General features: G+C 42.6%; 2 protein-coding genes across 2 annotated transcripts in view; both read right to left on the bottom strand.

The window, feature by feature from the left end:
• The window catches only part of sptbn5 (spectrin, beta, non-erythrocytic 5), a 41,641-nt gene extending 34,666 nt beyond the window's left edge, over nucleotides 1-6,975 (bottom strand). Inside the window, exons 1-5 of the mRNA XM_030785926.1 lie at nucleotides 6,844-6,975; nucleotides 3,795-3,962; nucleotides 3,379-3,495; nucleotides 3,071-3,228; nucleotides 2,281-2,509 (exon numbers count right to left, since the gene is read on the bottom strand). Of these exons, the coding sequence (XP_030641786.1) occupies nucleotides 2,281-2,509; nucleotides 3,071-3,228; nucleotides 3,379-3,495; nucleotides 3,795-3,962; nucleotides 6,844-6,975 (804 nt within the window). The remainder of the gene's footprint in view (nucleotides 1-2,280; nucleotides 2,510-3,070; nucleotides 3,229-3,378; nucleotides 3,496-3,794; nucleotides 3,963-6,843) is intronic.
• Nucleotides 6,976-11,653: 4,678 nt separating this feature from the next.
• On the bottom strand, nucleotides 11,654-25,507 carry ehd4 (EH-domain containing 4). The gene is made up of 6 exons (XM_030773204.1): nucleotides 25,143-25,507; nucleotides 23,062-23,238; nucleotides 20,397-20,494; nucleotides 17,217-17,629; nucleotides 14,838-15,002; nucleotides 11,654-13,610 (listed from the first exon to the last, which is right to left on the bottom strand). Exons 1-6 carry the CDS (start codon nucleotides 25,370-25,372, stop codon nucleotides 13,053-13,055), a joined length of 1,641 nt encoding a protein of 546 aa, XP_030629064.1. The 5' UTR covers nucleotides 25,373-25,507; the 3' UTR covers nucleotides 11,654-13,052.
• Nucleotides 25,508-26,646: the final 1,139 nt, after the last annotated feature.

The following is a 26,646-nucleotide window of genomic DNA, read 5'->3' as shown; positions in this document are numbered from 1 at the left end:
ATCTGACAGTGTTGGACAACAGAGCACAGACAACATGGTAACAGCAGCCAAAACCTTCAAGCTGTTTTTTGAACTAAAGAGAGAAATGGGACAAAATGTGAATTATATCAATCCATCAACACCGTTGAGGAAATCTGTTTGGCGTCCAGTGCAACCTTGTTTCTGTGTGAAAAGAAATACGTTTATTTAAAGCGGTCTACATTAGTGGTCTACAATACTCACAACAAAAACAACAACAAAAACAACAACAACAATAACACCACAACACCTTCTCTAAAACTGCGTTTCTGCACCATCTCTCTATCACACTCACACTCACACACGCACACGCACACGCACACGCACACACACACACACACACACACACTCACACACACACACACACACACACACACACACACATGCACACACTCACTCACTCACTCACACACACACACGCACGTATACAAACACACCTTGCTCAGTGTTGACGCAGTCCGCTGAGGTTTAATAATAGTTTCTCTCATGTTCTGCCACCTCAGCCACTGATTACTGAAGTTTCCACTGAGAGACATTTCTATTGGTCTTTTCACACCTGCACACACAGCACAGCCACGGTTCGATAATGAACACCTCGGAGCCTCTGTCTGTCTTACGGCTTGACTGAACTCATCCTCGGCCTGACCTGGGTCTATTCCCCGTGCAATCTGTCAGTTCTTATTTAACACAACTCTGCAAACGCGACGTGCTCACACGACACAAGAGTCCGTCAACACATGCCGGCAGTTCTATTAACAAGCGTCAAAGCGTCGCTGAGTGGTCCTGTCACCCGCTCTGTTCCTGCTTCGACAAACAGACCACTTCTCACCCCTGCCCCCGTTCCATGTGGCTCTGCCCGGGACGCTAATGGCATTTCTGACCTCTCTCAACCCCTCTCTCCCAGCCCCATCGGGTCAGCGCAACCTGTCTGTCATGATGTCTGTGCAGTCCCTTCCAAGACGCTACACGTTATCCAAAGCCAAGTAAAAAAAAAAAAAAAAAAAGCTTGTCAGTCACTGTAGAGGCTATCCCTTCATGGCTGATTCTCACATTGCTGTTCAATGCTTTTGGAGTCACTCATTTGTCTGCATTAGCAGAGCTGAGTTTTTCACTTATCTGATTAGCCCTTCCCCGCCCTTGTCCCAGTGTAAATCTTTAATCCACACAAGGCCTCTGCTGGATTAGAAACCTCATTCAGGGCTACAGGTGATGCAGTACACCACCACACCCACAGGGGGAGCTTTAGGATTATGATTTCCCATTGTCCCTGTGCTTTCACACTGCCTGAGAGTCTTCCCATTGATACCTTGTTTTGCATGGTGGTATGGAAATACACCAGCCTGTCTATCTGCCTGTCTTTCTCTCTGTGCATAATTTGAGCATTTTTTACATGTCTACCTGTGCACTGTTTAGCGTGTATATGCTAAACTTTCAATTGCCATTTCAATTGACTGATCTGTTGTATAAACAAATTCAGTTGTATGGGGCCAAGCCGGTAAGCCAGCGAGAGCATCCAATGCCTGCACCAGTCTGAATTTAAAAAAAAAAAAAAGGAAAAAAAATACAGAGATGTGCAATAGGACACTGACATGTTTGGCAAATTCACACAGAAACACAGTTTTCCAAACTTTCACAATGTGAGGCAGAGAGAGATTAGAAAGACACCTCCATTTGAGGGGTAGGGGTCAGCACTCTTCAGTTCAGTTAAGTGAGAACTAAATGAGAACTAAAACTCATTCCAGGACACTGAAAAGTCCCACGGCAGAATTATTATAGATTAATAATGTAAATCATTACTCCTCTCATGAACTGACTGAACAGAAATAGTACCTCCCACAAGCCCCAATCTTTTCACCTGTACATCTGAATCAATCAACTGGTTTCAATCACTGATGAATAATTATCAATATACTTAAAAGCTCTACTGTAACTGCAGATACACTAAAATGAATATTGAGCAGTGGGGAGAAATTAAGGGTTGATGACCTGAGATCTATGAAAAACTAACTTGTGCTCTATCCCAGTTTATGTTACGGGTCTCTAATACCTTACATATTAGCTAGCAGCTTGTTACTTCAGTTAATATATTAGGTACTTACACATTAACCCCAGTAAAGGCCTCTTACTACAAGTTACGTTGAACTACAGTCCGACAAAAATACCTGCACCAGAGTTGAGCTACATTCCATATGTAATTATTATATAAATATGCATTATTAGGGGGACTTCCTATATGGTGGGTCTCCATGCTTCAGTACTCACATTGGCAAGTCTCTTCTGAATGGTCTGGCCCTGTTTCATCTTAGAGAAATAGTGATAGTACAGTGAAACGTAGGTCATGACGGACTTCTCGTCCGGGTGGGGAACCATGACATCCTCTACGTCCAGCAGCTGGACGATCCCAAATTCTTGTTCTGCCAGAGTAAACGCGTGGGTGAGGTTCCGCGCGGGTTCATCCTCCCTCAGTCGCCGATAGTCGAACAGATCTGGCCTAGAACACATTGCCGTCGAATGCATCAAGACCACAGACGTTAAAAACACTTCAGCAGGACACACCGACTTCAGCAAATGGACCATTAGATACCCTCAAATCACAGCTTAAAAAAAGCTAGAAGGCACACTTAATCCAGTAAACAACTTTAGATGGCAGCATAACATAACCTTAAAAAAAACACAAGACACACTTGTTTCATTAAACACAGTACTAAATGCCTTCATATTATAGATTTAAATAAACTAGAGGGCACAGTTATTCTAGGGACCCGGGACTAGATAGAATGACTACTTTTATAATGTAATCATGTGGGTTACCCTTGGGTAAAATGAAGGATTTTTAACAAAATTCTATGATTTTATCAGTTAGGGCCTTAAGAGGGAGACCAGTGAATTCTCAAATTGAGCGCTCAAGTTTTCAGAGTACAACTATCATTTGTTAGAATTGCAAAAGAAAGAGGAATCTGACTACTGTCCCCGGCCATGACGCTTTGTGGTAAAACAGAATGTATGAAAATACTATTGTATTGCAATCGTTGTGCAGTCTTTTGAGTAGTACCGGTGAGCATGGATCAAGGCGTTGAATGCCAGGCCGTCCCTCCAGCTGCCAGAAAAGTCTTGCACGTTTACGTTGGCATAACCGGCTGTCTTCCGCTGGCACCAGATGAGCAGTGCTTCTCGAGCCGAACGCCGGACATTACTGCCAGCTCCGTCCAGCTGCAAACACAATCTCGGGTTCGTTATCATATAAAAACTCTGCCATTCTTTACATGTTTCTGGTACCATTATGGCCACGCTAACAACGTGTTTTATGGTCCAACCGAGCATAATGCTTTGTATGCTGAGCTCATTAAAATCGAGCATTACCTCGTCAGTGTTAATGGAACCGATCTGGAATCGTAGAATTATGATCCAAAGCAGGCCGAGGATCAAGGTCCGGTCCCCGTCCACAACATTCTCTGGGCCAATCAGAACCTCTCTGATCTGAGTAATTACAAACAAATAATAGCTTCACAATTAGTTTACTTTTCAGTGCAGCTGCAAAGATTATTCAAACACACTGATTAAAACCGTTAATAATATTCACTGACAACAACCAACGCAGTCAAATGACTGTGGGACAGTTCCTTATGCAAGGTGAAGACTCAATAAATAGCCAATGAGCGGTTTACTGAATGCTTACCAGTTTTTAACAATGTTTAACGGTTAATCCATAACCAAAATAATATCCTCAGCTGAATGCCAAAACTACACAGATGAATGAAACTGTTTCTATGACATGCCTTAGTTTTAAGAAAGTTTATCGCAATGGCGTTGTTCTCCAAGCAGTGTACACGCAGAGTTCGTCGGGTTGGGGTTTGCAACTTTTCCTTGGAGATGAGCTGTAACAGACACACAAGGTGTACTCCGGTCTTAAGCTCCGTGTAGACATCGTCCAGCTCCACGTTAACCTGAAAACATACGGATGATAACTTATAGAATAGAACAGGCCAAGAAAACGCATCTGTGCCCTGCAGGTATGGGGATGTGGGGATACAGGTGTGGGGATACAGAGTAGCTTACTTCGTGAGGATTTGGTTTGCACGTGTTGATGGCAGCAAGTGTTCCATTTTGATATTATTGACTTGTTTTGTCATGCTTGTCATACCTGCCACGTAAGCTACTCTTGCCAAATACGCAGTATATCGAAACTGGAATGATCACAACATGAAAGTATGTTTTTTTTTTTTCTGAGTCACTTTACACAGAAATTATATTTACAGTTCAATATGTCAGTCCCAAGCAACCTGTTGATCTACATGATGCGTGATACATGCTCACGTGACTATTTTCACAAGCGCATTCATGTCAGATAACAGACACGTAGGTGTGAGAGAGTTTCCAGGCCAATTGACACTGGCAGCTTACTAATACATTTTCACCTAGGTGGGGCCTGAAGAGGAACTGAATACTGTAATTTTGCGACACTCTAGTTACGCAGGAAATGTTGCATCATCCGGGCCAGATGTGTTTGGCAGTCATCTGTAGTTACATGAAAATTGGATACGGAGGCCTCCTCCCTGTGAGCTCGACTAATTTCTGCTTGACTCTATTCCTGCCACTCCCTAACCCATACGCCACGGGGACCCCATTATTTCATAGCATGGGTATATGCCAAAGCCATTAAACACTTACTATACTCAAATCTAGAGGATTTTGATCTTACTCTGTGAGACAGACATGAGCCTTTCAGCCAATCAGTATTATTGTTTGAACAAAAACCCGACATAAATTTCTTGATGCTATGCTCAAAACCAAATAATCCTGCATCAAGACCTCTCCAGATGCCACAAAAGTGTCTCCACTAGTCTTGATTCCTGTGTAAAGGACTTAGAGTAGCTAAGCTGGTTTGTTTATACTGTATTTTTATTTGGCGTTATGCGACAAAGCTAGTGAAGCTGTCTTTCTTCACTTAAGTGGCTACACTGAACTCAGCATATTTACTTGTTTGGGAGATTCGTAACCTCGCACGGGTAGTCAAGGGTGCTGGCTTTTCAAGAGAGTCTGGTGGAAATCAAAAGGGTTGTTCAGTTTAGAACAATTATCAGCGATGACAGAGGAAAGGGGAGGAGTGAGAGGAAAAAGGAAACACTAAAGCACATGCCATGTTTTTGGACCGTCACACAGCAGGCTATTAATAAATGTTGTCCCTAACAAGGTAAGGAAAACGCCGTTAAGTGCCGCATGACTGTGCACGTGCTTGCCTGATTGGAGAGTGTTTATATAAATCGCGTCTCATGGAGACATGGCACAATAATATACAGGTAAAGGCTTGAACGAGACGTTTATGAATGACGCCAGTGATGAATATTTTATGATTTAAATACACTGTAGAATATCTATGATGGGGACCAAATCCACTGAATTTGTATGCTTTGGTCTCTGTGTCCGTCCTGTCTCAATGGTGGGTGTGTGACAGTAGGCTTCGATGTTGTACGTAGAAAGTCACTTTGACCTCTTCGTAATTTAGTACGGGATATGGAAATGGCAAGGATGCAGTACAAAGGAAATCTTTGACATTGACTGCGCTATAAAAACCTTTATCTAAGAATAGTGAAATATTTACGTTCGGACCCGGATTTCACGCCTTATCCTGTTAGTTTCCTCCCACTAACTGTGACAGTTTAACATATTAATCTTTTATACAAGAGATAGTCCAAATCTGTCGGTATTTTAGTAGTAGTATTGTGGCGTTTTCTTCACGGAAATATTGCAGGAAAGATTGTTTGTTTGTTTGTTTGTTTTTACTCACCTTTGCCCTCCAGCCTTGGTTACTCTGAGTGCTCTCTTTCATATCTAGACACCTGGTTTCAGAATCAAGGACCTGCTACAAAATTCTTCAAGTTTTCAGTTCCCTAGTCCCTTTATTGACTCAACTGTAGTGGAATATGAAACTGTAGTGGAGTATATTGTTTGAAGATATGTCAGCGGTTGTTTGGGTGCATCTGTTATCTCATTTCCAACATAATTTAACCAAAGATACAGATAATGCAGCTAAAAGGGAGAGTGTGAAACACAGAGAGAGGGAGCAGAACTCTAAGCATGACAGGCCACAGTGAATGCGTCTAACTATTGAAAAACAAGCGTAAATGAAACCTGTAGGGAGTTGTCTGGATGTTATAAAATCATCTATAGTCAAAGTAATGAGGTCTAAAGGCTAACAACTAAAGAAGAACAAGCCATGAAACTGTTCCACGTCAGTAAAAAGTCAGAGGACAGGGCTAAAGATTCTTTGTTTCACATTTCAATGACTGGGTGTTTTTACAACAACTTTTTTTTTTATTTGCACACAAATGGTTACCCTCCCTGGACAAGAAAATCAATCACATAGACATTCACCTGAACCTGGTCTACCTTTTAACCCAAAACAAGCCAGTTTATGCCTTGTCTTCTGTGTTGATACCTCAGTAGAGGAGTATTGAAAGGCAGATGAATGCTAGTGGAAATGTACTAGCATGAAAGACTATTAAAGCCCCTGTCTGAAAGACATCTTTATATTTTGTACCAAATTCAGTTCCCCAGTGGTATGTCCACTGATTTGTAATATATAATTCAAGGAAGGTACTCAGTGTTCTTTTCTGTTTCGCGTGATTTTGTTTGTTTTGTATAGTTTTATGTGGGTTGTTTTTTGTATGTATCAGCTTGATGTATGATGGTGCTCACTCACTCACTCCTTCCCTCCTGTCTCCCTTAACCCATCAACACAGAACGCTGACAGACTGACGGTCAGGGGTGAGAAACCAGAGTAAGAGAAGTCAGTCAAAGAGGAAGAGCCCTTGAGTCCGCTCTTACCTGGTTCCTCTTAAAAACGTTGTTCATCCATTTGGTGAAGGTCTTCTTCTGCACGACCATGCGCTGCTCCTGCAGCTCACGGATTCGCCCGTGCTCAAACTCACTTCCCTCTCGGTCTGCTTGAGCAGACATCGTTTCTCTCTGTCGAACACACAGCGCGTACACATTCACTGTCACATAAAGGCCCAGATTCAACGTTATTGATACAGACAAAAACTGTGCCTTAGTCTGCTATTGACGTTGTCAGTGACCCATACTTTTTAAAACAGACAGAAAATTAGTTTAGATTTTAGTCCGTTATAACGTATGGCGAGAAAAGCAGGTGACAACACTTGCTCATGCATTATCATTGTAAAGAATTCCCTCAGTAACACAACAGCTCTTAACTGCTGGTTTGATCAGATATCTCATTGAACATACATACTGTCGGTCATAAGTGAGGGACTAAGAAGCTGTTTCTATTCAGAGTATCATCATCAGAAAGCTTTTTTTTTCATTGTTAGGAGTTTTTCAGTTCAATGTGTGCTGATGTGTCAATTGCAATGACACTATCTCATTGCTCAGACTGAAAAACAAAACAAAACAAAAAAATACAGGTATTTCTACACAGAATACAATGTTATACAGACACACATTTTTTTTTTACACAGAACCTCAAGTTCCCAGGTGTGCAGAGACTGCTGAGAGAGAATATTTACAGTTAAATGCGTTAAAAAAAATAGGGCAAAGCAGCTTTGTTAGCTTTCATATTTGTTTGAGTGGGGAGATGGCGTTTTGGCACCTATCCTCAGCAGATGTTCTATATTTACTCTGTGTGTGTGTGTGTGTGTGTGTGTGTGTGTGTGTGTGTGTGTGTGTTTTCAGTTGTCACATTTTGTTGGTTTTCATGATGCTGTGTATGTTTTTAAGAAAAAAAAAAAAAAAGCTTGGTAGTATCTGCAACCTCATCATGAGTTTAAAAATTAATCTCTTCATTATGCTGGTTAAAGCCCAAGTGAGTTTCCCCCTCTAAAAAAACAGTCACTCACAGCAAACAGGCCAGAGAGTCCACCAGACCACACCATCACCACCTCTAACTATGTTCATAAAACCTGTGCCATTAATTTCATCCAAATCGCTGGCCATCATTTCTCTGTCCTCTGCAGAATTACAGACGACTGTGACAGCTGTCCGTAAAACTGGAAACGAAGCTGTACAGCTCCAATTATACTTTACAGTCACTCTCAACAGGAGTGTCAAAATTCCAGGCATTTTATTGCTGAGTGACTTAAACCATGATAACTCTGGTCATATGACCTCACAGTGTTGCAAACCTTATTTACAGCATAACAAGCAAAGCTAATCAACCTTTACTTTCCTTTTGTTTTCACAATTATGCTGCACTTTGTTCTCATCACATGTCTTTGCATGTGGCTTAATGGAATGTTATAATAATGGTGAGACAACGAGAAACTAAAAAGCGTCATCTGTGATGCTGTACTAAGTCGTTCTGTCTGTCCATTTAGTTTCTTACATAAGTGAATGATGTAAGTTAAACTTTTGAAAAAAGACAAGTCAGAGTTCAAACAATCCAATCCTAAATCAAAACTGCGCACAATGTACTTTGTTTGTCAAATGATAACAGCCACCTGTTTTCAGTCATTAAAGGTCAGCATGCTGTTTTATGTCAGCAGAGAATCAATGCAGTTCCCAAACAGTTTCATTGATTTCGCGATAATTTGAAAACCTCAGAGGTCTTGAAAACTGATACACTGTACCAGAGAAGACATGTAAGAGTTGCCTACTTACCCTGCCTCCTACGTTTTTCCTCTCAAATGAAACCTAGGTCACCAATGCTGGTCAAATATATAGATGTTCATGCTTTTAAATAAGTTCTAGACACCTTTCCGTCAAGCCTGCGTCTCTCAGTCAGATCCAGAGAGAGAAAGAGAGAGAGAGAGAGAGAGAGAGCTGGACTTTGAAGCCATGATTGGTAAGGGATTTACGGCACGGACAGCCCGCGCACCTCTGACAAATCAAGATGGGCAGACAGGGGGTAAAGGTCACGCTCAAGTATGCCATTACAGCACACACTTCAACTTCTTATACTCCAACCCACACTCACCTCACAAGAGCGTTGAGGTTTCCTCGTTTTGGAACAGAACGATTCAGGCTGCTGATCGGATCAATGAACCTGGGGCAGAATCGGGAATATGGAAAGTACAGGCCGCTTTGGATCTATGTTTCCCGTACGCCACGCTCATCTGAGCTCTCTTAGCTTTGTAACTCACCTGGTTTAAACTCATTAGATAATTATTAAGACCCTGAAGAGCTGAGTGAGGTGAATTAGAGAAGACAGAGATCTAAAATTAAAATTTAGAGCTAAGGTCGAAAGTGGCAGAATTCGGAAAACCCTCCCTCCCATTTCCCGGCCTTTTAGATTAATAGCCAAATGGCACTGGATGCCCGTTTAGATTTTGCACACACTTCTTTTATTGCCCACATCACCACCAGATGGCACTCTTCTAGACGGTATTACAGGACATCCTATGCTCTGCTGACCTGGTGTCAGTAACAGGTGTTTCACTCGTAGAGGTTCAGGTTAGGAAACAAATGGGCTGCTGACTGTAGCGTGATGACTCACTAGACCAGCGATATAGAGAAATCGCTCCTGTCGAGATGAATTTCACTGGAGACATGTTTGCTGATGTTCTGTATTAGGGCCAGGTCTCCAAATGAAGCTTCAGAGCTGTGATCAGTTTTGTTTTTTCAAATAGGGATATGAAAGCAAAGACTTGTAGGTTGAGATTCACACTACAGTTTAAAAGACCAATGTCTTAAACTGAGTCGGAAATAAACATTAAAGATTATTGTGGGGTAAAAGTTATTGTTGATGCTGAGGTTATTTTGGAGGTTTTCTGGATAAAGTAGCTGAAATGAAGTCACACACCACACACACACACACACACACTTAAACACACGAGCAGACAGAGAAATGTATTAACATAGTTTAATATCTACATTCCCTTCATCTCATACAAAAAAGGGTCTATAAAATTCTTTACATTCAATCACATTATACATTCATGTTTTGACAGCTGAAATGCATTTACATTAAAACTGCGCTGACAGAACAGAAAGCCAGTTTATAGAAACACAATGCACATGTGAGAAAATGTACACATTTATATCAATGTGCTTTAGTGACAACACCAAACAAAAGCACAGTTGCATAGCACTGTCAGCATGAATGATGAACGCTGGCTAATTTAAAAAACAAACAAACAAACAAACAAACAAAAAAAGTTACCGGGACCTCCAGTCTTACATTATACAGATCAGTGAACACTGATGGTCTGCTCTTTATGTGAAACAGTTTCACATTCTTGTTCAGTCACATCCTGGTGGTAAACTGTTTTATGTTTCATTTTGAATTTTTTTTTTTTTTTTTTTTTTTTTTTAAATCCGAGGGGATGTTTCTGTTGGTGGACTTCCCCTTTTGTCTTCCCATATCACGTGTTCACAAAAAGTAGCTTGTTGGCTAATGGTTCAGAAGGACATTAACATGAAGCATTGATAGCAGAACCCCTTCACTGGCTTCAGTTAGAACGAGAAACGGCATCGTGAGGAATTAGCAATGCTTGCTTTAAGGCACATCCGAGGCAGCTCTAGCCTGCAGTTAGTGTTTTAGCACACCTTAAGTGTTCTGATTTCCATAGCAAACTTAAGAGTTTGAAGTACATGGTAAATTACTGTAAATTCACCAGTGGTAAATTTTACTCGGAGAGAGTCCACGTTGTCTTCCTTTCGCGCGAGTGGGCCGAAGTCAGCTCTCTCAGAGTTAAATTAACACTGGTGTAATTACTCTGGAAGAAGGCACGGGCTAGCACTCTGATGGGGAAGGCAGACTTCATGAAGTGTCGTCAGAGAGAGAGAGAGAGAGCTCTCTTCATAAACACAGGACAGGAGCCAAAGCACCTTCTCCATCAAACCAGCATATTCTCAGATTACTGCATAAATCCCACTATTTACAGAAACATGAAAGGTTTACCTGTAATGTGTGTTCACTCTAGAATTACAAATGTCAAAAAGATGTTATGAACTTGTGTTACATGCTGACATAATGCCTTTTTCCCCACTTTGACCCAATGGATAACTATTTGAGAGATGAAACTAAGAGACAGTTCAGGTGTAAGGTTTCATTAAAGCACTGTTGAATACTAGGTGTGTATTTCATATCTTATATTCAAAAATTATACAGTATGAACATTTCTGGCATAGTTGGTTAAAAACATTTATACGCCGTCACTGTACACTTCAGAGTGGCTGACACAAACACTGATGTTCAGTAGGGACGCAAACTCAGGAGTTCAGGATGTTTAAAACGGAAATCAAAGGACTGGACGATAAAAGAAGACAGAGACACCACAGAGAAAGCAAGGGGACAACACAGAGCGTGCAGACGCTAAACAAGCTTTCAGCCATCTCAGCTGGATGAACAGAGATTTAACCTGAACGACACAGTCACAATCTCATTTTTCATATCTTCTTTCACCTTGTAGCACCTGCATTTAAAAAAACAAAACAAAAAAAAATCCCAACTGCTCTCCCTAACAGCAGGGTTCTGTCCCTCACCAAGCTAAAAGGCCTCTGCCAGAAACTGAGAATTCAACTGTCACCTTCTTACAGTTCATCAGCTCACATAATTAATTCACCAAGAGAAAAACGAGAGAGAGAGAGAGAGAGAGAGAGAGAGAGAGAGAAAGCTGATGAGGGGAGTTTCATTATAAGTAGAGTTTCAGATCCCCTTCCAAAAAAAAAAAAAAAGAAAAAAAAATCACCACACAGGATGAATTCATCATTCTGATTGAGAGAACTCCTAGTTCCTCCTCTGTGGTTTTTCTGACTAAAGCCATGATGACTGAGAAACGATTTCTCGATCTAAATTTACTCCGGAAGAGCTGGCTATATATCAAGAGCTCGATGAAATGGAATGCTTTCTTCACGAAACGCAGAACAGATAAATATTGCACAATTGAAATGTACAGTACTGACATAATTGATTACAGGTGGTGCCACACTATGACTACAGGTAAACACACAATTCTCTGATGCATAATCCATACAAAAATACATACCATGCCCCAAACCAAAAACGTGCTCGTTCTTACACGGGTGACGGCGCGTGCCCACCATTTGAACATGCATTTTGCCTTTAAAACCTTAAATGCATTTTGATACACATTAAAAAAAAAAAAAGAAATATTCTCCAATCATACAATAAACACAGAAACCTTGTGTTTAGTCTCTGGTATAATGTTAATTCCGGACCATTAAACATACGTGGTTTACAAACAGGAAAAAAAAGGATAACACTCTCTGATTTCTGTACTTTTGAAGCCCTGACATCGATCTTCAAATCATATATAGGTGTTCACTTTTGAATAAAATATCCAAATATTTATGCATATGTCTTTTCCTATTTAATAAAAAAATATTTATGCTCTAATTTTAGGCAGTGAAACATTCCCTCAAACATAAATCAAACTCGCGGCATAAGAAGTATATCTGTGTCGACCTCTAGGACTATACCCATCCTTACACTTTTGTTTTCAAAATGTTTTGCCGACACACTTGGGATTCCGGGGTTGGATTCCCAGTTGTACTACACTCTGTCGCCTAGAGTCCCACCGAATGCCTTGAGTCTCCTGCTCGTTGCTATGTGACACACAAAATATCAGGTTACCTCAGAGTGGTGGACCTTGAGAGAACAGCACTCTCCTCCAAGCATTGTAAGCTAACACTACCACAAAGCTCACAGTGTGAAAAGATGGCTGGCATAGCCTCCCTGGTTAACATGGTTCTGTTACACTGAGAACATGACTTACAAATGTGAATAACTGCCCACTGTAAATTAAAAGACAAAAATGTAGCATTTCAAATAGGGGAACTACAATTCTATGCCTCCAAAGGCATTGTAACGCTTGTTCATACAGACATATGAATCTAAACACGAGTATTTGAGCGGCACAGTCACTAATCGCCCTAACGGCGTGTTTAAGATGTGTCATGTGAGTGTGTTTTGGGCCCTGGTCAAAGGAAAAGCTATCAGTTATAATATATTTCGAAGTAACTTAAATAAGTTCATTTGGAAACCGCAGGGTTTCTTTAGGGTTTTTTAAGGAGGAGACGCAGACAGGTCCCCGAGCGACGGCAGACCGCTCGGTGCCTCAGTCCTCCTGGTGGTTGTACAGGATATCGGCGGTCACGTTCTTCCTGTGTGAGGGGGGCACTAGGTGGGGCGGCAGTTCGCTGGGGAGTTCGAACCCTTCCAGCTTGATCTTTATCAGATGCTGCGCCAAAGCAAACTCCTCGTCGTCCAGCATCCCGTCCTTGTCGCAGTCGGCCAGCTTCCAGATCTTTCCGAGCACCGTGTTCGGCAGGCGCGAGTTCATCATCTCCTTCTTGGCGTTGACCCCCGTCACCTTGCCGTTGATGGGCATCAGGGTGTAGAAGATCTCGTCGTATCGCGGTTTATCGCGGCTCACGATCCAGTCCTCTGCGTCCACTCCGGCGCTGATTCCCTCTCCGTAACCGTGGCCGAACGGACCGTCCTCCGAGCCTTCGAACGCACCTCCGGTCACCATCTGCGTTGGCTGCTTACTTTCTTCCTCTCGGATCATGGTCATAAGACCCGCGATCTTATTGGACAGCATCTTGTCCACGGATTCAATCAGCTTCATCTTGAGCGAGGGGAATTTGCTGAAGTCATAGTGCTGAAGTTGCTCCTGTAAAGGGACAAATGGAATTAATTACAGTAGTCAGAGGCACACAGTTCATTTTTAACCACACCTAAAACCAATCAAGACCATCCACACATGCCCCTGTTTCCATTTTCCATTTCCATGTCCAAAGACAAACACCTCTACAGCAACCTCAAGGTCATTTGTCTTGCTAACCCTAACTTTATGGACATTGAACTACTTCCCTTACCACAACTGCTCCTACACCATCAATTTTTTCCTGCTGTCTCTGTTTGCTTGTTTTTTTTTCAATGCAACAGTGACTTTGAAATATGGCATTTCAACAGAGCGCAATGTCAACAGAACGAAAACGAGATACTGTCGGCTAAAGTCAAAAATCTTACAGCTTCCTGAGCCTACTGCTCACTCCTGGTGTTTTTCATGAGTCTCTGAGTATTGTATGGGGCTGAGGGAGAAGTTCAAGTCACAATAAGTCAGTGAAGCCTAATTTCTTCCGCATCTGACGTTGAGTAAACATCCTCAGGCCAAAACCTGAGGGGATTAGTGACTATAGTGGGCGGTCCCCCTCTCCTTTAAAAAACACAATGGCAGGACAGCGACTCCCCTCTTCCTCGGGGAGCCATTCACACAGCTACGATTAAACTGTTCCACATTAACTCCAAGGCTTTTCTCTAAGGCACAGCTCAAAACACTCAGCTATAGGAATCTACCTTCAGATAAGTGGGAGCCTTCCGGGTCTCGTAACTCTACTTTTAAAAGCTAGTCGCAATCTGAGCTATGTATAACATGCAGTGCTGTATGTACTGACAAAGCACATACACTAACACATTAAGCGATATATTCCATAATAACAACATGCGTGATTTCTAATCTGTCATCTGTTGTAGGACAGCCTACGTGATAAACAGCAAAGTGAGACAATACACAGACGTATGAAGGACTTCGTACACTGTTCCAATCGGTCCAGCTAAATAAAAACAACAATTATGCAGGGTTTCCCCTACCATGACCCTGGAAGCTCCACAGCCCTACTCTTATATTCCTCCTCTGGCACACCTGCCTCTGTTTGATAATTAACTAATGAGTTGAAGCAGGAAACGATGTCTAAAATGGACAGTGCTGCTGTTCTCTATGAACAGGACAGGTTCAAATCAAACTACTGTACAAACCAGGCAAATGCAGAGGTTTGTAGAAACTCTTAACTTGAAAAGGGGCGGGGGTGGGGTGGGAGGGGCGTTTAACCGGGGTTACCTGCATCTTGGTGACGTTGGGGAAATCTCCTGGGGAGATGTGGTGCTCCCTCTGCAGCATGAGGTAAATTTCAGGCAGTCGAGCGATCAGCTCCTCCTTTTTCTTTTCTTTCCCAAACAGAGAGGGCATTTCCTTCTTCAGGTGGCTTATAATGTAAGCATGGACCTGGTACAGACGAGAACATCGGGTTAGCGGTGGTCAATCCCCCGCGTTCACGCGGCAATTACAGACTGGCAGGGCACGTTTCATGGTTAGGATAGCAAACTGCGAAAAATACGACTGCGTCCGAAGCACCTGATGGAACAGATCTGTTCTGGTCTGCACAGAAAGCAAGTATAAGGGGGTGGAAGATACTATGGCTGTGATTCTGTATCCCTGGCCATCAGCATCTTGAAGAAAGCAAAACCCTTCCTAGTCTGCTCTTGGCTTATTTTTCCTCAGCATTTCTGGGCAGAGTTCCAAAAACATATTAAATCTAGTTACGGGCTAAATGTCCTCGGAAATGGCTTTTCTTCATTCAAAATCTCTACTACTCCAGTGCTAGGCTTTCTCTGTGCCTTGAAAACCGATTCTTAACTGCGTTTGACCGCAGCTGCGAGCAGAAGAACGGTTATGTCTTGGTCTTTAGGTGTGCTCTTGACTTGAACACGGTCAGTGAAGTGACTGAGAGTGTTTTGACAAGAGAATTCTGCTCTCCTGTGCCGTTCCCTTTGAAGGATGTGTACTGTCTCTCCCGGGCCCCTGCTCGTCGTTCTGTGTACAAACGACTCTAAGAGCAACCGTAATTCCAAAACATGTTATGACGTCAGCACAGGACTCTGTCTTTTCTGGCTGACTCTGAGCAGAGGCATGCGGTGCTAGCCCGGCAGTGGAGGAGTTTACCAACTGGTTTGAAAGATCCTCTTTAGATTTAAATGACTCTAGAACCAAAGAACCAGTAACAGATTTTAGTCCCCAGGCTACCCCGCAAACTTCCATCTACGATGTTTCGTTTGTTTTGTTTTGTTTTTTACTGAACTACTGAGGAAAATATCAAATTCATCTATTCATTATTCATCTTCAGTATTCAATTAATGAATCATTTATTAATATAACAACAACACTATTACTTCTTTGACTTACGGGAGTTAAATGTCCTACAAAACAAAGCAGGTCAAAACCTACACTATAAAAAACAAACACTTTTCCTTTTACTTTTGAAAGAGCGTCTGACTGATAAACTTTGGAACCATCGTCCTTGTCCAGTCATAAATCCGAGATGTCAGCCATATCCCAAATGCGCTTCGCTTTTTATAGAAATTTTTTGTTTTAAATTCTCAATTATAATCTCAAGGTCACACAGCAGTCAGTTAGACGACTGACTAAAGATAGAAAAAGACGGTTTTTTTGTTTTCGTCAACAAACACAAGAACGTTCGCTTTTGTTACGCATGTTATGTAATCATACGCCATCTCATCACAAGACAAGTTAAACAGGGCAACTCAACAGCGCTGATGTTTACACAAAATGTTCCTCGATATAGGGGAAGTTCCCTCCAGGAATACAAAATAAGACCCGTCAGGAGAGTGTTTATTCCTTTTTTAAGAGAGGAGACGGACGGAGACAGGGCAGCGTGACGTAAACGCGACGACACGAGCGGACGGACGGAGCGGCTGGGGCGGGAGAATAAGGGCCTGGGAGGGCATAGCTTTGTAGTTATGTCACACATTCTTGGTGCCAGGGAGAGAGAGAACCTCTCTGGACTTCAGGGGGGGTCTGAAGAGGTCGTCTCAGTACCTTACATCACTTTGGGAAAAGCACTCGGAGGGGGGAGGGGGAGGGGGAGGAATGCGGAGAGGGTCTTGGAATTCCTGTTTGTCTGGCCGGTTGGGAAACGTTGCGGAAGAGATAAGCCGAGCGTTCAGACCCCAGCTCCCGTCGGGCCCCCGAGATTGTTTTAAAGCGAAGGGAAAAACGGCGGTGCCAGCCACATCCCTGCGAAGTTAGCCTGAACTCACGTGGCTCTCCGGATATGTTTACACACTGCAACAGGCCAAAAACAACACGGGCTACGTCGCGGATTTGACCCGAGCAATGTAGGCTATGCACTAATGAGTTTTATCATTACGCTAACACTACCTCTAATCGACATACCGCAACCATAGATGGGATGAGTTTAGATTTCAGAGAATGAAGTGATTTGTCCATGAGCAGTTTTCAGTGAAAGGCCTCAGCTGGGTCTTACTGCTTTTATTTTTTAGACGTAGAAGAAGCCAGCTCAAAAATGTGAAAGTAATCAGGGAGTATCGGGGGAAAACTGGCACGGACTCATAAACAAAGCATCTTCAAAAACTGGTTTATGTGTTTTATTCAGGGGAGAGATGCTGACGTTGACTTTACCTTGGCAAGCCGAGCTCTTTTGATGAGGTCATTGAGTTTGCGCAAGGCGGCGTTCCGTGGCAGACTCTGGATGTCTCGGAAAAGGTCTTGCGTCTCGGCCTCGAACAAGCGCCGGTTGTCGGTGTTCTGAAGCGGCTTGGCCCAGAACGACCCCAGGTAGACCCTGACGACCTCTGGAGTGTTTATGACCTTTCCTAGCGACCACATGAGGGCGCCGTAGACCCGCATCAGCTGTTGGGTGTCCACCTGGTCCGCTTTGTTCAGTACCACGCGGATCTTGTCGTCCTGTCCCCGGAACGCCTTAATAGCCTCAGAGAACTCGTCCGATATGTCTAACTTGTGAGCATCGAAAAGGAGGATGATGCGGTCCACTCGTTCTCCAAACCAGCGCAGAACCTCCGAGAAGTCATAACCTGGAACAAACCCGCATGACCAAAATGAGTTTTTTATCGACCATTAAATACCGAAGAGGCTTTACATTGAAAAGATAACCTGGGACTAAAACACACAGAGTGCCACATTCATGGTATTCAAACATCAATGACAATTTGCATTGTCATAGTGATGAACCAATGAATTTGAATATTGCTCTTGGAAGACTCTTTATCAACATAACTCTGTGACTGACACAGCAGGGAGGGAATTTTTTTTTACATCATCCAACAAACATTTCTGCTTTAGTTTTTGACTTCAAAACGTTCTCACAGATGGCTAAACTGGGTCCCAGTGAATGATACACATCCTTTTCTGACCTCATCACAAAGACATTTTGGCAAGAAATCTTTTTTTTTTTTTTTTTTTTATGATTGTTTTCCCGGTGAAAAAAAACTGAACGGCTTGACTGTGGAAGAATCCCGCTCTGCTATTGTTAAATAAATAACGACCTGTTTTTCCCAACAGGTTCAGGAGACAAAGAGAAAAGTAAAGAGAGAGAGAGAGATGGACAGATAGTTTTCAGTAGAGGTATCGTCTTCAGGTCAGTTGTTGCCACGGAGCTGAAGCTTCTGTCAGTATAATTGTCACAACAGGTAAGAATACAGCTGACACATACTAGATCAGAGACAGAATCTCAATGCATTCACTCATACACTCAGACTTACAGTAACATAAAGCAAACCCAACCGATTAGCCATCTACTGTTGAGAGAGTGAGAGAACACTTAAAAATCATAGTGGCAAAGAGTACTCTGTATTTTAGGAAAAGATTAGCCAATGCTTGGCCAAGTTCCTGAGAAAGGAGGAGCTTAACGTTCAGACTGTGGGAACGGTAAAAAGGGACATTTCATGGCTGAGACCAACAATGACCAGTGTGACAGTCTTGATAACAAAGAGGAAAAAAAAAAAAAAACGATACACACTACCTCTGAACTAAGCTTACATTTACTACAAATAACTGCGAGAAACCCCTAGTTGGATCTATATGGGTTCCCATTTCTGGTCATTTGATAACAGAACTAAAAGTAACATACCACTGAAACACTTTGTAAGACAGGAAAACAATGCAAGCCATAGAGCCAGATGTAACCAGAAGAATGGGGGAGAGAACATTTTTTTTAATTTAACAGAACTTTTGGTTATAAACGCGGTGGGTCTCCAAATCGAACCAAAGCAGTGACATAAGGCCTCAGAAACGAATCGTCCAGAGAACAGGAGGAGCGGCCTGCTGCTGCTGCTGTTCCAACAACTTGAGGCTGACACTCTCTAAAGCGGCTACAGCTGTGGAACGCCAAAGCAGGACCAGATGGGGGAAACGCCCGTGATGTTTTACACCCCCCCGGCCTCCGCGCAGCGCGCGCCTGTTGAGGTTCCTCTATTTAATCTGCACCCTGCAGACATTACTAACCTCTCCATTTCACGGCACTGCGCTGTTAAGATAAGGCTACCAGGCATACCTTCCAGTCCTGGTTCAAGTTCTGCCACAGCAGTGTGCTGTTTACCATGCCAACTGCGCTGTACTGAATTGTGTGCCAAACTCGCAAACGATTCATTTAAAGAATGATCAACTGATAAGACAGACCGGCTTGTGTGTAAATTGTACACAGGTGCCCCTGCAGTCCTGTTGTTTTGACAGGGCCGCGCAAGCGCTAACGCCGCATAACCCAATTTTTCACACATATTACGCTTAGCGCAAGCCGAAACTTACACAAGCTAACACTACACCAAAAAACCCCACAGTGAATGACTAAAAGTACGTGAGAAGTGGGTAAGGTAGACACCACAGCAGACTAATATGACTTGCTTCACTCCTGCACTCCTGCATTCTGCGACAGAGAGAGAGAGAGACAGAGACAGAGAAAACGGATACGGATGAGATGGCCCATTACCGCCCATGCAGCGCTGGGTTTATTGAATATGGTTGAAGCCAATGACTCAGCTGTCATCACTGTGACACAGGCCAGGCTGAGTAAAGCTAAGCCAGAGCCTAAGGTGGGGACTGCAGTTTAGGAATGAACAAATAAATAAATAAAAAAGACTGACTGCACAAGCGAAAGTAGCGATCTCTTTCTCGAGGGAGATTTTTCATGTGTAGTCATTCCCTTTTTATGTGGATTCAGATGATAAGGGATATTGAAGGATAACAACAGGATAAGGCGGAGCACATGACAAGTAACGTGCTACATTAAACACACAGCTCCATGTGATAAAGCTGATGTAACCCAGCCCAGCTAACAAACGGCCAAGCTTCCTCATCTGGTCGGGTGTACCGCAGCAAAAAGGCGCTCTCTGCTAGGAAACGATTTCTTTTTCTGAATCTCTTTTCTCTGTCCTGCAATGTCATCTCCACCTACTCAGTCCAACAGACCAATAATTAAATGAACATTTTAAGTGTTGTTCAGTCATTGTTTTTTAAATGCATTTGTGCTATCTATCTATGTTATTGTTGTTGTTATTAGTTTGGCAGTCTATACTTATAAACACACATTGGTAGTCTATAACAGCATATCCAGTACTGGTGGTCCACAGTCCTGCTGGTTTTCATGTGAATCAAACTCGCTGGTCACTGAGTGTGGGCAATACCCCACAGGACTACAGACCTATGGGATGAGATGTGAGGAACCCAAGGTTTCTAATCAGCAGTTCCTTTGGATGACAAGAACCAGAGACCACACTGGCAAGCTTAAAAAAGTGTTTTAGTATTGACTGAGGTCCACGCTCCAGAATCAATACTGAACTCACTAACCTCTACTAATGCGCTGCTTCTCCCCAGACAGGATCCCAGGCGTGTCGATGATGCTGATACTCTGTAGGACCTGGTTGGGCATCTGAGAACAGATGAACCTGGGAAGAGATTTGAGAGGATTTGCCTCGTGCTTTCAACGCAAACAATGGGTCTACCCACCCATCTGTTTACTGTAAATGACCCATGCAGGTGTGTAAAAGGGTGTGAAACCCGACCCCATTCACTGTCATCTTTCCAAAAACGCTTTCCAGAGGCATGTCTGATTTTAGCATGATTTCTTATATCTGGTATAGACATCTTAAAGAAAAAACAGAGGAAATTGCAACATGCACAGAAAGTAACAGCCTGAACCATCAGCAGTTTCTGTCAATGCAGGCGGCGGTAGCACAGCGTTGGTGAAATCTTTATGTGGAAGTATGACCATGCTGAATAATGGAAATATTCATCCATACTTTTATGAACGATTAAAAGAAAAAAAAAAAAAAAAAAAGAACACACGTACCACACACACACACACACACACACACACACACACACACACACACAAAGTGGATACAGACTGTGCCCTTATATGACGCACAGACATGTCCACAGGAAACAGATATTATTGTCTGAGGTTCCTTCTGAGCAGAGGAGATGTCCTCTGTCAAAAGCACCTTTTACCCTTTGGTGGGGAAGCTGTCAGAGAAGTACTTACTTGCTTCCTTTTCCCATAAATATCCACTCATCAGTCAAAACCCACGGCCGAACAGTTTACGTGCTAAAATTAAACAGCCGCTAAAAAAAAAAAATCACCTACAGCTGCTATTTACGCAATCAAAGCTATTTCCTGTTTTTTTCTTCTTTTTTTTTTTTGAAAAACAGTTGACAGTTAAAGGAAAGATCCACTAAGTTACACCATCTTTTTTATTCTTAACCTAAAACCACTCAGGGAGTTGATTAATCCAACTTTTCAAACAGTTAACCATTAGCATCTTTGCTACAAAGAATAGGACAGGTTGCTGGAAGATAGCCAAACATATGTAGTGGAAATCTGTAGGTGATTTGTTATTTTTTAACAGGGGGGGGATGTTCTAACTGACATTACTCTAGAGAGTATATGTGGGATGGCAGGTTAACAAGGGGGATGCATTTTAGTCATTTTGCTAACAAGGGGGATGGCATCCCCCCTCATCTGCCTACAAATTGCCTACTGTTGGTAATTATAGAAAAGATGGAGGACACTTGTATGATTCTTAAGGCCATGTTTGACAGGGCAGTTATAATAGCCTCCCTTGATCATACTGATGCTTCTTCTATTTTGTATTAATGTAATCTACTATTTACTTATGCTATTAATGAAGCATAAGCAGCATAATCCGCCTCGGCTACCCCATGACTTGTTTTATGGAGTCAATGTGTTGTACATGTCAAACACAGACATAAAAAAAACAGTGGGCGTCACTTTATGGCTAGTCTCTCTACATTATCTGCTACGGAGAGCATCCTGAGACTCAAACCCTCATTTCTCTCCCTGATTCTTTGTTGTGGAATGTGGACCATTTGGGTCTTTGGGTCAGATTTTTATTTTGTATCTAACCCATTGTCCTCTTCATCTGTTTCGCAACCCATTTTCACAACAATCTGAGTTTGTATAGTACCATAATCTTATCACTAATGGCGCCAGGGTGCTGCCTAAATCGTCACTATAACAAAACAGTTGTTGCTACCCAGAAGGTGGTAACCGAAACCCATTAAACACATTCTCTGTTATTATACGACCGGGGAAAAAAGACTCACTGGAAGAAGTCTACATTTCATAAGCAATAATTAGCGATTGCATATAATTAGCTATAGGCAGTAGAACGCACCAGAACCTCAAAAATGGAGATGTTTTGGGTTCAGAACGCAAAGGTGAAAAGATGAAGTGACTGGCAAACCTTGGCCTTGAGGTGTTAATGTATGGATGAAGAGGAACCATAACACCGAGTCCTCAGAACAATATCACTAATGCTACATTCTTTGGTAATAACTGACTGGATCTAACCCGCTCTGACAGAACTAATGTCCTTGAGAAACAGACATTCACATCAGCTCGTGTCCCGGTAATGGAATAAATAGACCAATGATTGCATTGAAAACCTATTACCGGGAAATCATAGGAGCCAAATTGCATGCCAGAAATAGCTCTTTGAAACCAGGGACAAACACATGAATAGTCTCTAAATCAATGCATGAACATTTGGTGAAGAACAGGATTCAGCCTTTTTTTTTTACCTTAGAAACGGTTAGTACTGAATCTTAATAGGTTAGAACTGTTTGTATTACAGTCTGTGAGCAGATGTGGTACTCAATGCCTGATACTGCCTGCCTCATTGACTCTCACCCAGCTATTGCCAGTACTGAGCAATGGAAAATTCCTTGTTTTGGCAACGTGTCAGTTGGATGTCAAACTCGTTACATCATCTCTGTGTATATCGGTGCCTGCAGCCTAGCTCTGCTGGCAAGCCATGGGTGTCTCAAAAGTATTCTTCCATACTCAGAATGAGCAAGGAATATAAATAAACAATATAAGTGACATCAGGTATAACTTAAACCAGAACTAGTGGCTGGACAAGCAGTGATTTTTGCATATCTGTTTGGCTCAAGGTGCAATTTTTTTGTCTTTTACATTTTTTTTTTTTACCTGTTCAGGAAGGCATTTCCAAAGGCATTGAGCTTGCGGAAGGGTTTTTTGGGGTCCACAACCAGGGCGTTACCGGGGACCACTCCCTCATTCTCCCCATACATCACAGCGATGAAGCCGTCCGTCGTTGGCTCTGGGCCAATGCGCATACCTGGAAAATCCTGCTCCAGAAGATACCTGCAGGGAACACGCACAAACCAAGAGACGCTGATGTGAAAGCAGCCGCAGCTTGAGCGTTAAGCAAAGATCCAATGGATGGAATACATCAAACTTTTAACCACTTTTATATAGAGATGAGGTGAAAAACAAAACTATGATGTATGAAACGTAGTGCATCCCCCACCCCCGATCCCCCCACTCCTGAAGTGCCCTCCTCTGTCCCTGAGGCTTTCGCGTGACTTCTGCACAAGCGTGGTTCATTTGTCTGATCAAAGCCCGGAACACTGCGCTGTACCGTGGGGCTGCAGGTCTGCAAAAGGAAGGTGGCCGGTTCCTATCCCGAGCCCAAAAAAACACTGGACCAGCGTCGTCTCTCAACAATGCCTGTCAGACACTGTGATCTGACGGACCGCTGAGCGGGAGCCATATTCTTGTAACCTCCAAGGCCAACAACAGAGCATCAAAGCTTGGCACGACGCGCGATGATTTCACCTCCCGCCGCAGCACTTCAAGTTTAAATGCAAAAACAGAGCTATTCGTCAGTGCCCCCCCTTTTCCTGTGGCTCCCTGACACTGGTATAGATCCTTACTACATCCTGGGAAAGAATGACACCGTGTCAAAGGTCCCCCTGCAGAGGAACACTGAAGGGAACGCTGAAAGAATCGTCTGACTTACAAAAACAGCGCAACCCCTGTGGTGTTTTCAACCTTGAAAAACACCTTGTCGGTCATTTCCATGACACTAACCAATATTTTGTTTGTGTGAGTGCTTTTGGACTCATCCAATCGGCAGAGAAATAATGTGAACATGGTACAGTGTACGTTTAGTTGTGAATATAGTGCACACTTTCTCTCTGTGTTTTCCACAGGAGCAACACCAACTTCAGTGGTGATTAGTTACGGTACCATGGCACAGCGACACTGGATGACTGCTGATTCATTGTTTGGTGTCTGGGTGGCTGCTGGTCTATTTAAATGGAACTTCAAACACACTAGTGCAAGTGCAAACATGTGCATCACAACTAGAACCTCAAGTAACATGTTAAAACAGCTATGTTATTATCGTTACACCTTAAACAGAGCCTCGGATCCTCTGACAAAATGTGTCGAGTTCTACAAACAGGTCAGTCTACATATGCCTCTATTTCAGTGCACTGCTGGGAAGGCAGGTCACAGAAACAATGAAAGGGCATTGGGTTTCTTCGTGCACAATGGGAATCCCTGTCTACCTCATTATTTGGGACCATGTTTGGTTTAGGAAGCATCAAAAGATCCACATTCAACGTCAGTCAGAGGAAAGCGATAAACTGTCGTGGGAAATCTTTAAATAATCTGACAATTTGGCAACAGTCAGACGCGCCTCGCAGGCTTCATCTCACATGACAGATATGATTCAGACACATTTGAGCTAGGTCTGACGAGCTTGCTTGACGCCTTTGACAATGAGGTTACTTGTTAAAGTAAAGGCCAACAGCACTTCCCAAGGACGGTACGACTTCAAGCCGCACGTGCTAAAGGTTTCTGGGGGTAGTTACGATGTTATTCGTAGTTTGAATGGTAATCGTATAGCGGCGACTTTCCACCCTCCTAAAGTTCTCAATCAATATCTTTGTTTGGCTGCAGATAAAATGCACAGTATAACTTAAAAACTGAACTCTTGGAAAACATTCAACAGGTTGTCATATCGTGACTAGAAGGACTTGAGAACGAACATTTTATTAATACGCAACCAGCGTACTCAGCTTTAAGAAAACGTTAGAACGTTAGGACAGCTTCCCCATTTAGCAACACAAATTTTGCTGACTTGTCTGTTTCCTGTATTCTTTGTACGTTATCTGATTCTGTGGACTCCTTGCAATAGATGATAAAGTTAGTTGCATACAAGAAATAGCGTTTTACGAACTATTTTCCGACCAACTTACCTTATAAAAGTGGTCTTCCCTGTCGAATATTGTCCCACCAGAAGAACCATCGGTTTGCTTTGAAAATCTGCTTCTTCCAGTGCTGGCGAGTGGAAATCGTGGAAAAGATAGGTTTCTTCCAATGGCAGTAATTTTTTATTATAAAGACTCTGAAGGCCTTCTGTGACCGTTTGAAACACATCGCCTTCTTTGCTCCTTCCACCCTGTTCCTTATTGACCCAGCTGAACATGATGCTGTCCTCTATAAAATGTTTCTAATCAATAAAGTGAAGTCTAGGTTCACTAGATTCTGTTCAACCTAAAGCTAAAAAATGCCAAAAATCTCCTCTTTCTGGTCCTGTCTCGCGACCCTGGTACGTGGCACTATCTCAGCGTTCGCCCTCTGTGATACTGGCCAGTTGTCTCCGCTACCTCACCTGAATAGTGTAGCCATCGCCCTTCCTATGACGTTAGATTTGAATATTCAATAAGGAAAAATACTAGCGTTCCTTTTTCGCACGCGGGTGCGCACGGGTGTTTGGAGTACAGATGGAGCACTGTTAACGCCCTTACGGAGCGTCGCGAGAAAACACTCACAACCCACAACTTGCATGTAAACACACAGGAGTTTGCACACAGTGCGATCAGTATGAGGATGTGACCAGTTTAAGGTGGAACTCTTGTAATCCTACTACAGTAAAAAGCCTATGTAATTTATGAATGAATCTCTCCATACATAAAACATGAGATATTGTGTCTGAGCTTTTTTCTCCCTAAGAATCAGAGCGTAGCCTACCTTTAAATTTTTACGATTTACAGGAATGCCCTCACAGTAGATTTTTTCACGAGAAAGCATGAAGGGGTAGTTTTCTGTAAGCACTTAGTGCTTTGGCAACTCCTTGTTTTCATACATTTTTGTACATTTGACTTTTTAAAATGAATGATACATTTTACAGTTGATTAAGGTACATGCCACACATAAATATTTTATTCTCTTTTCAGGTGCACGGATAAGTCTTATGTACATTAGTGGTTGAACAATGCCCTTGTAGACGTTCAAGGTCTGAGTACACTGTTTGTTTTATGTGACAGAACGTTTCCATGCATCATACCAGCACTTCCTTTCCTTATGCCTCGAACAATGAGGCACGCGCCCCTGGTGTTGTACAGTCACGCCACCCTGCGGATAAAGGAAGGATTGAAAAGTTGAAAAGCCGGCTCATTACATATGCATTTTGAAGTACTTCAAGATTCCTCGCTTGTCGTTTGAAGAGTAGACATAAAGATCTTTCAATAGACATTTACAAAAAGAAAAAATACATATATATAGTGAGTGAAACAAAAGCAGAGGAGAGGAGCAGACCAGAACAAAGTAAAATGGAGTTTTAACACCTTTGCATCTCTCACCACTTTGCGAATGGGAATTAAATGCATTCTACTTGTATATCTAGTTAAATATTTAACTAGAATATTTTACTCATCCGCTACACTCCATGGTTTCTGTGATTCATGAGATTTCTGAATG

The sequence above is a fragment of the Chanos chanos genome, chromosome 1, assembly GCF_902362185.1.
Source record: "Chanos chanos chromosome 1, fChaCha1.1, whole genome shotgun sequence".
Classification (NCBI taxonomy): Eukaryota; Metazoa; Chordata; class Actinopteri; order Gonorynchiformes; family Chanidae; genus Chanos; species Chanos chanos.
Note: the sequence above shows the minus strand (reverse complement) of the source record. Positions and strands in the feature narration are given on the sequence as shown.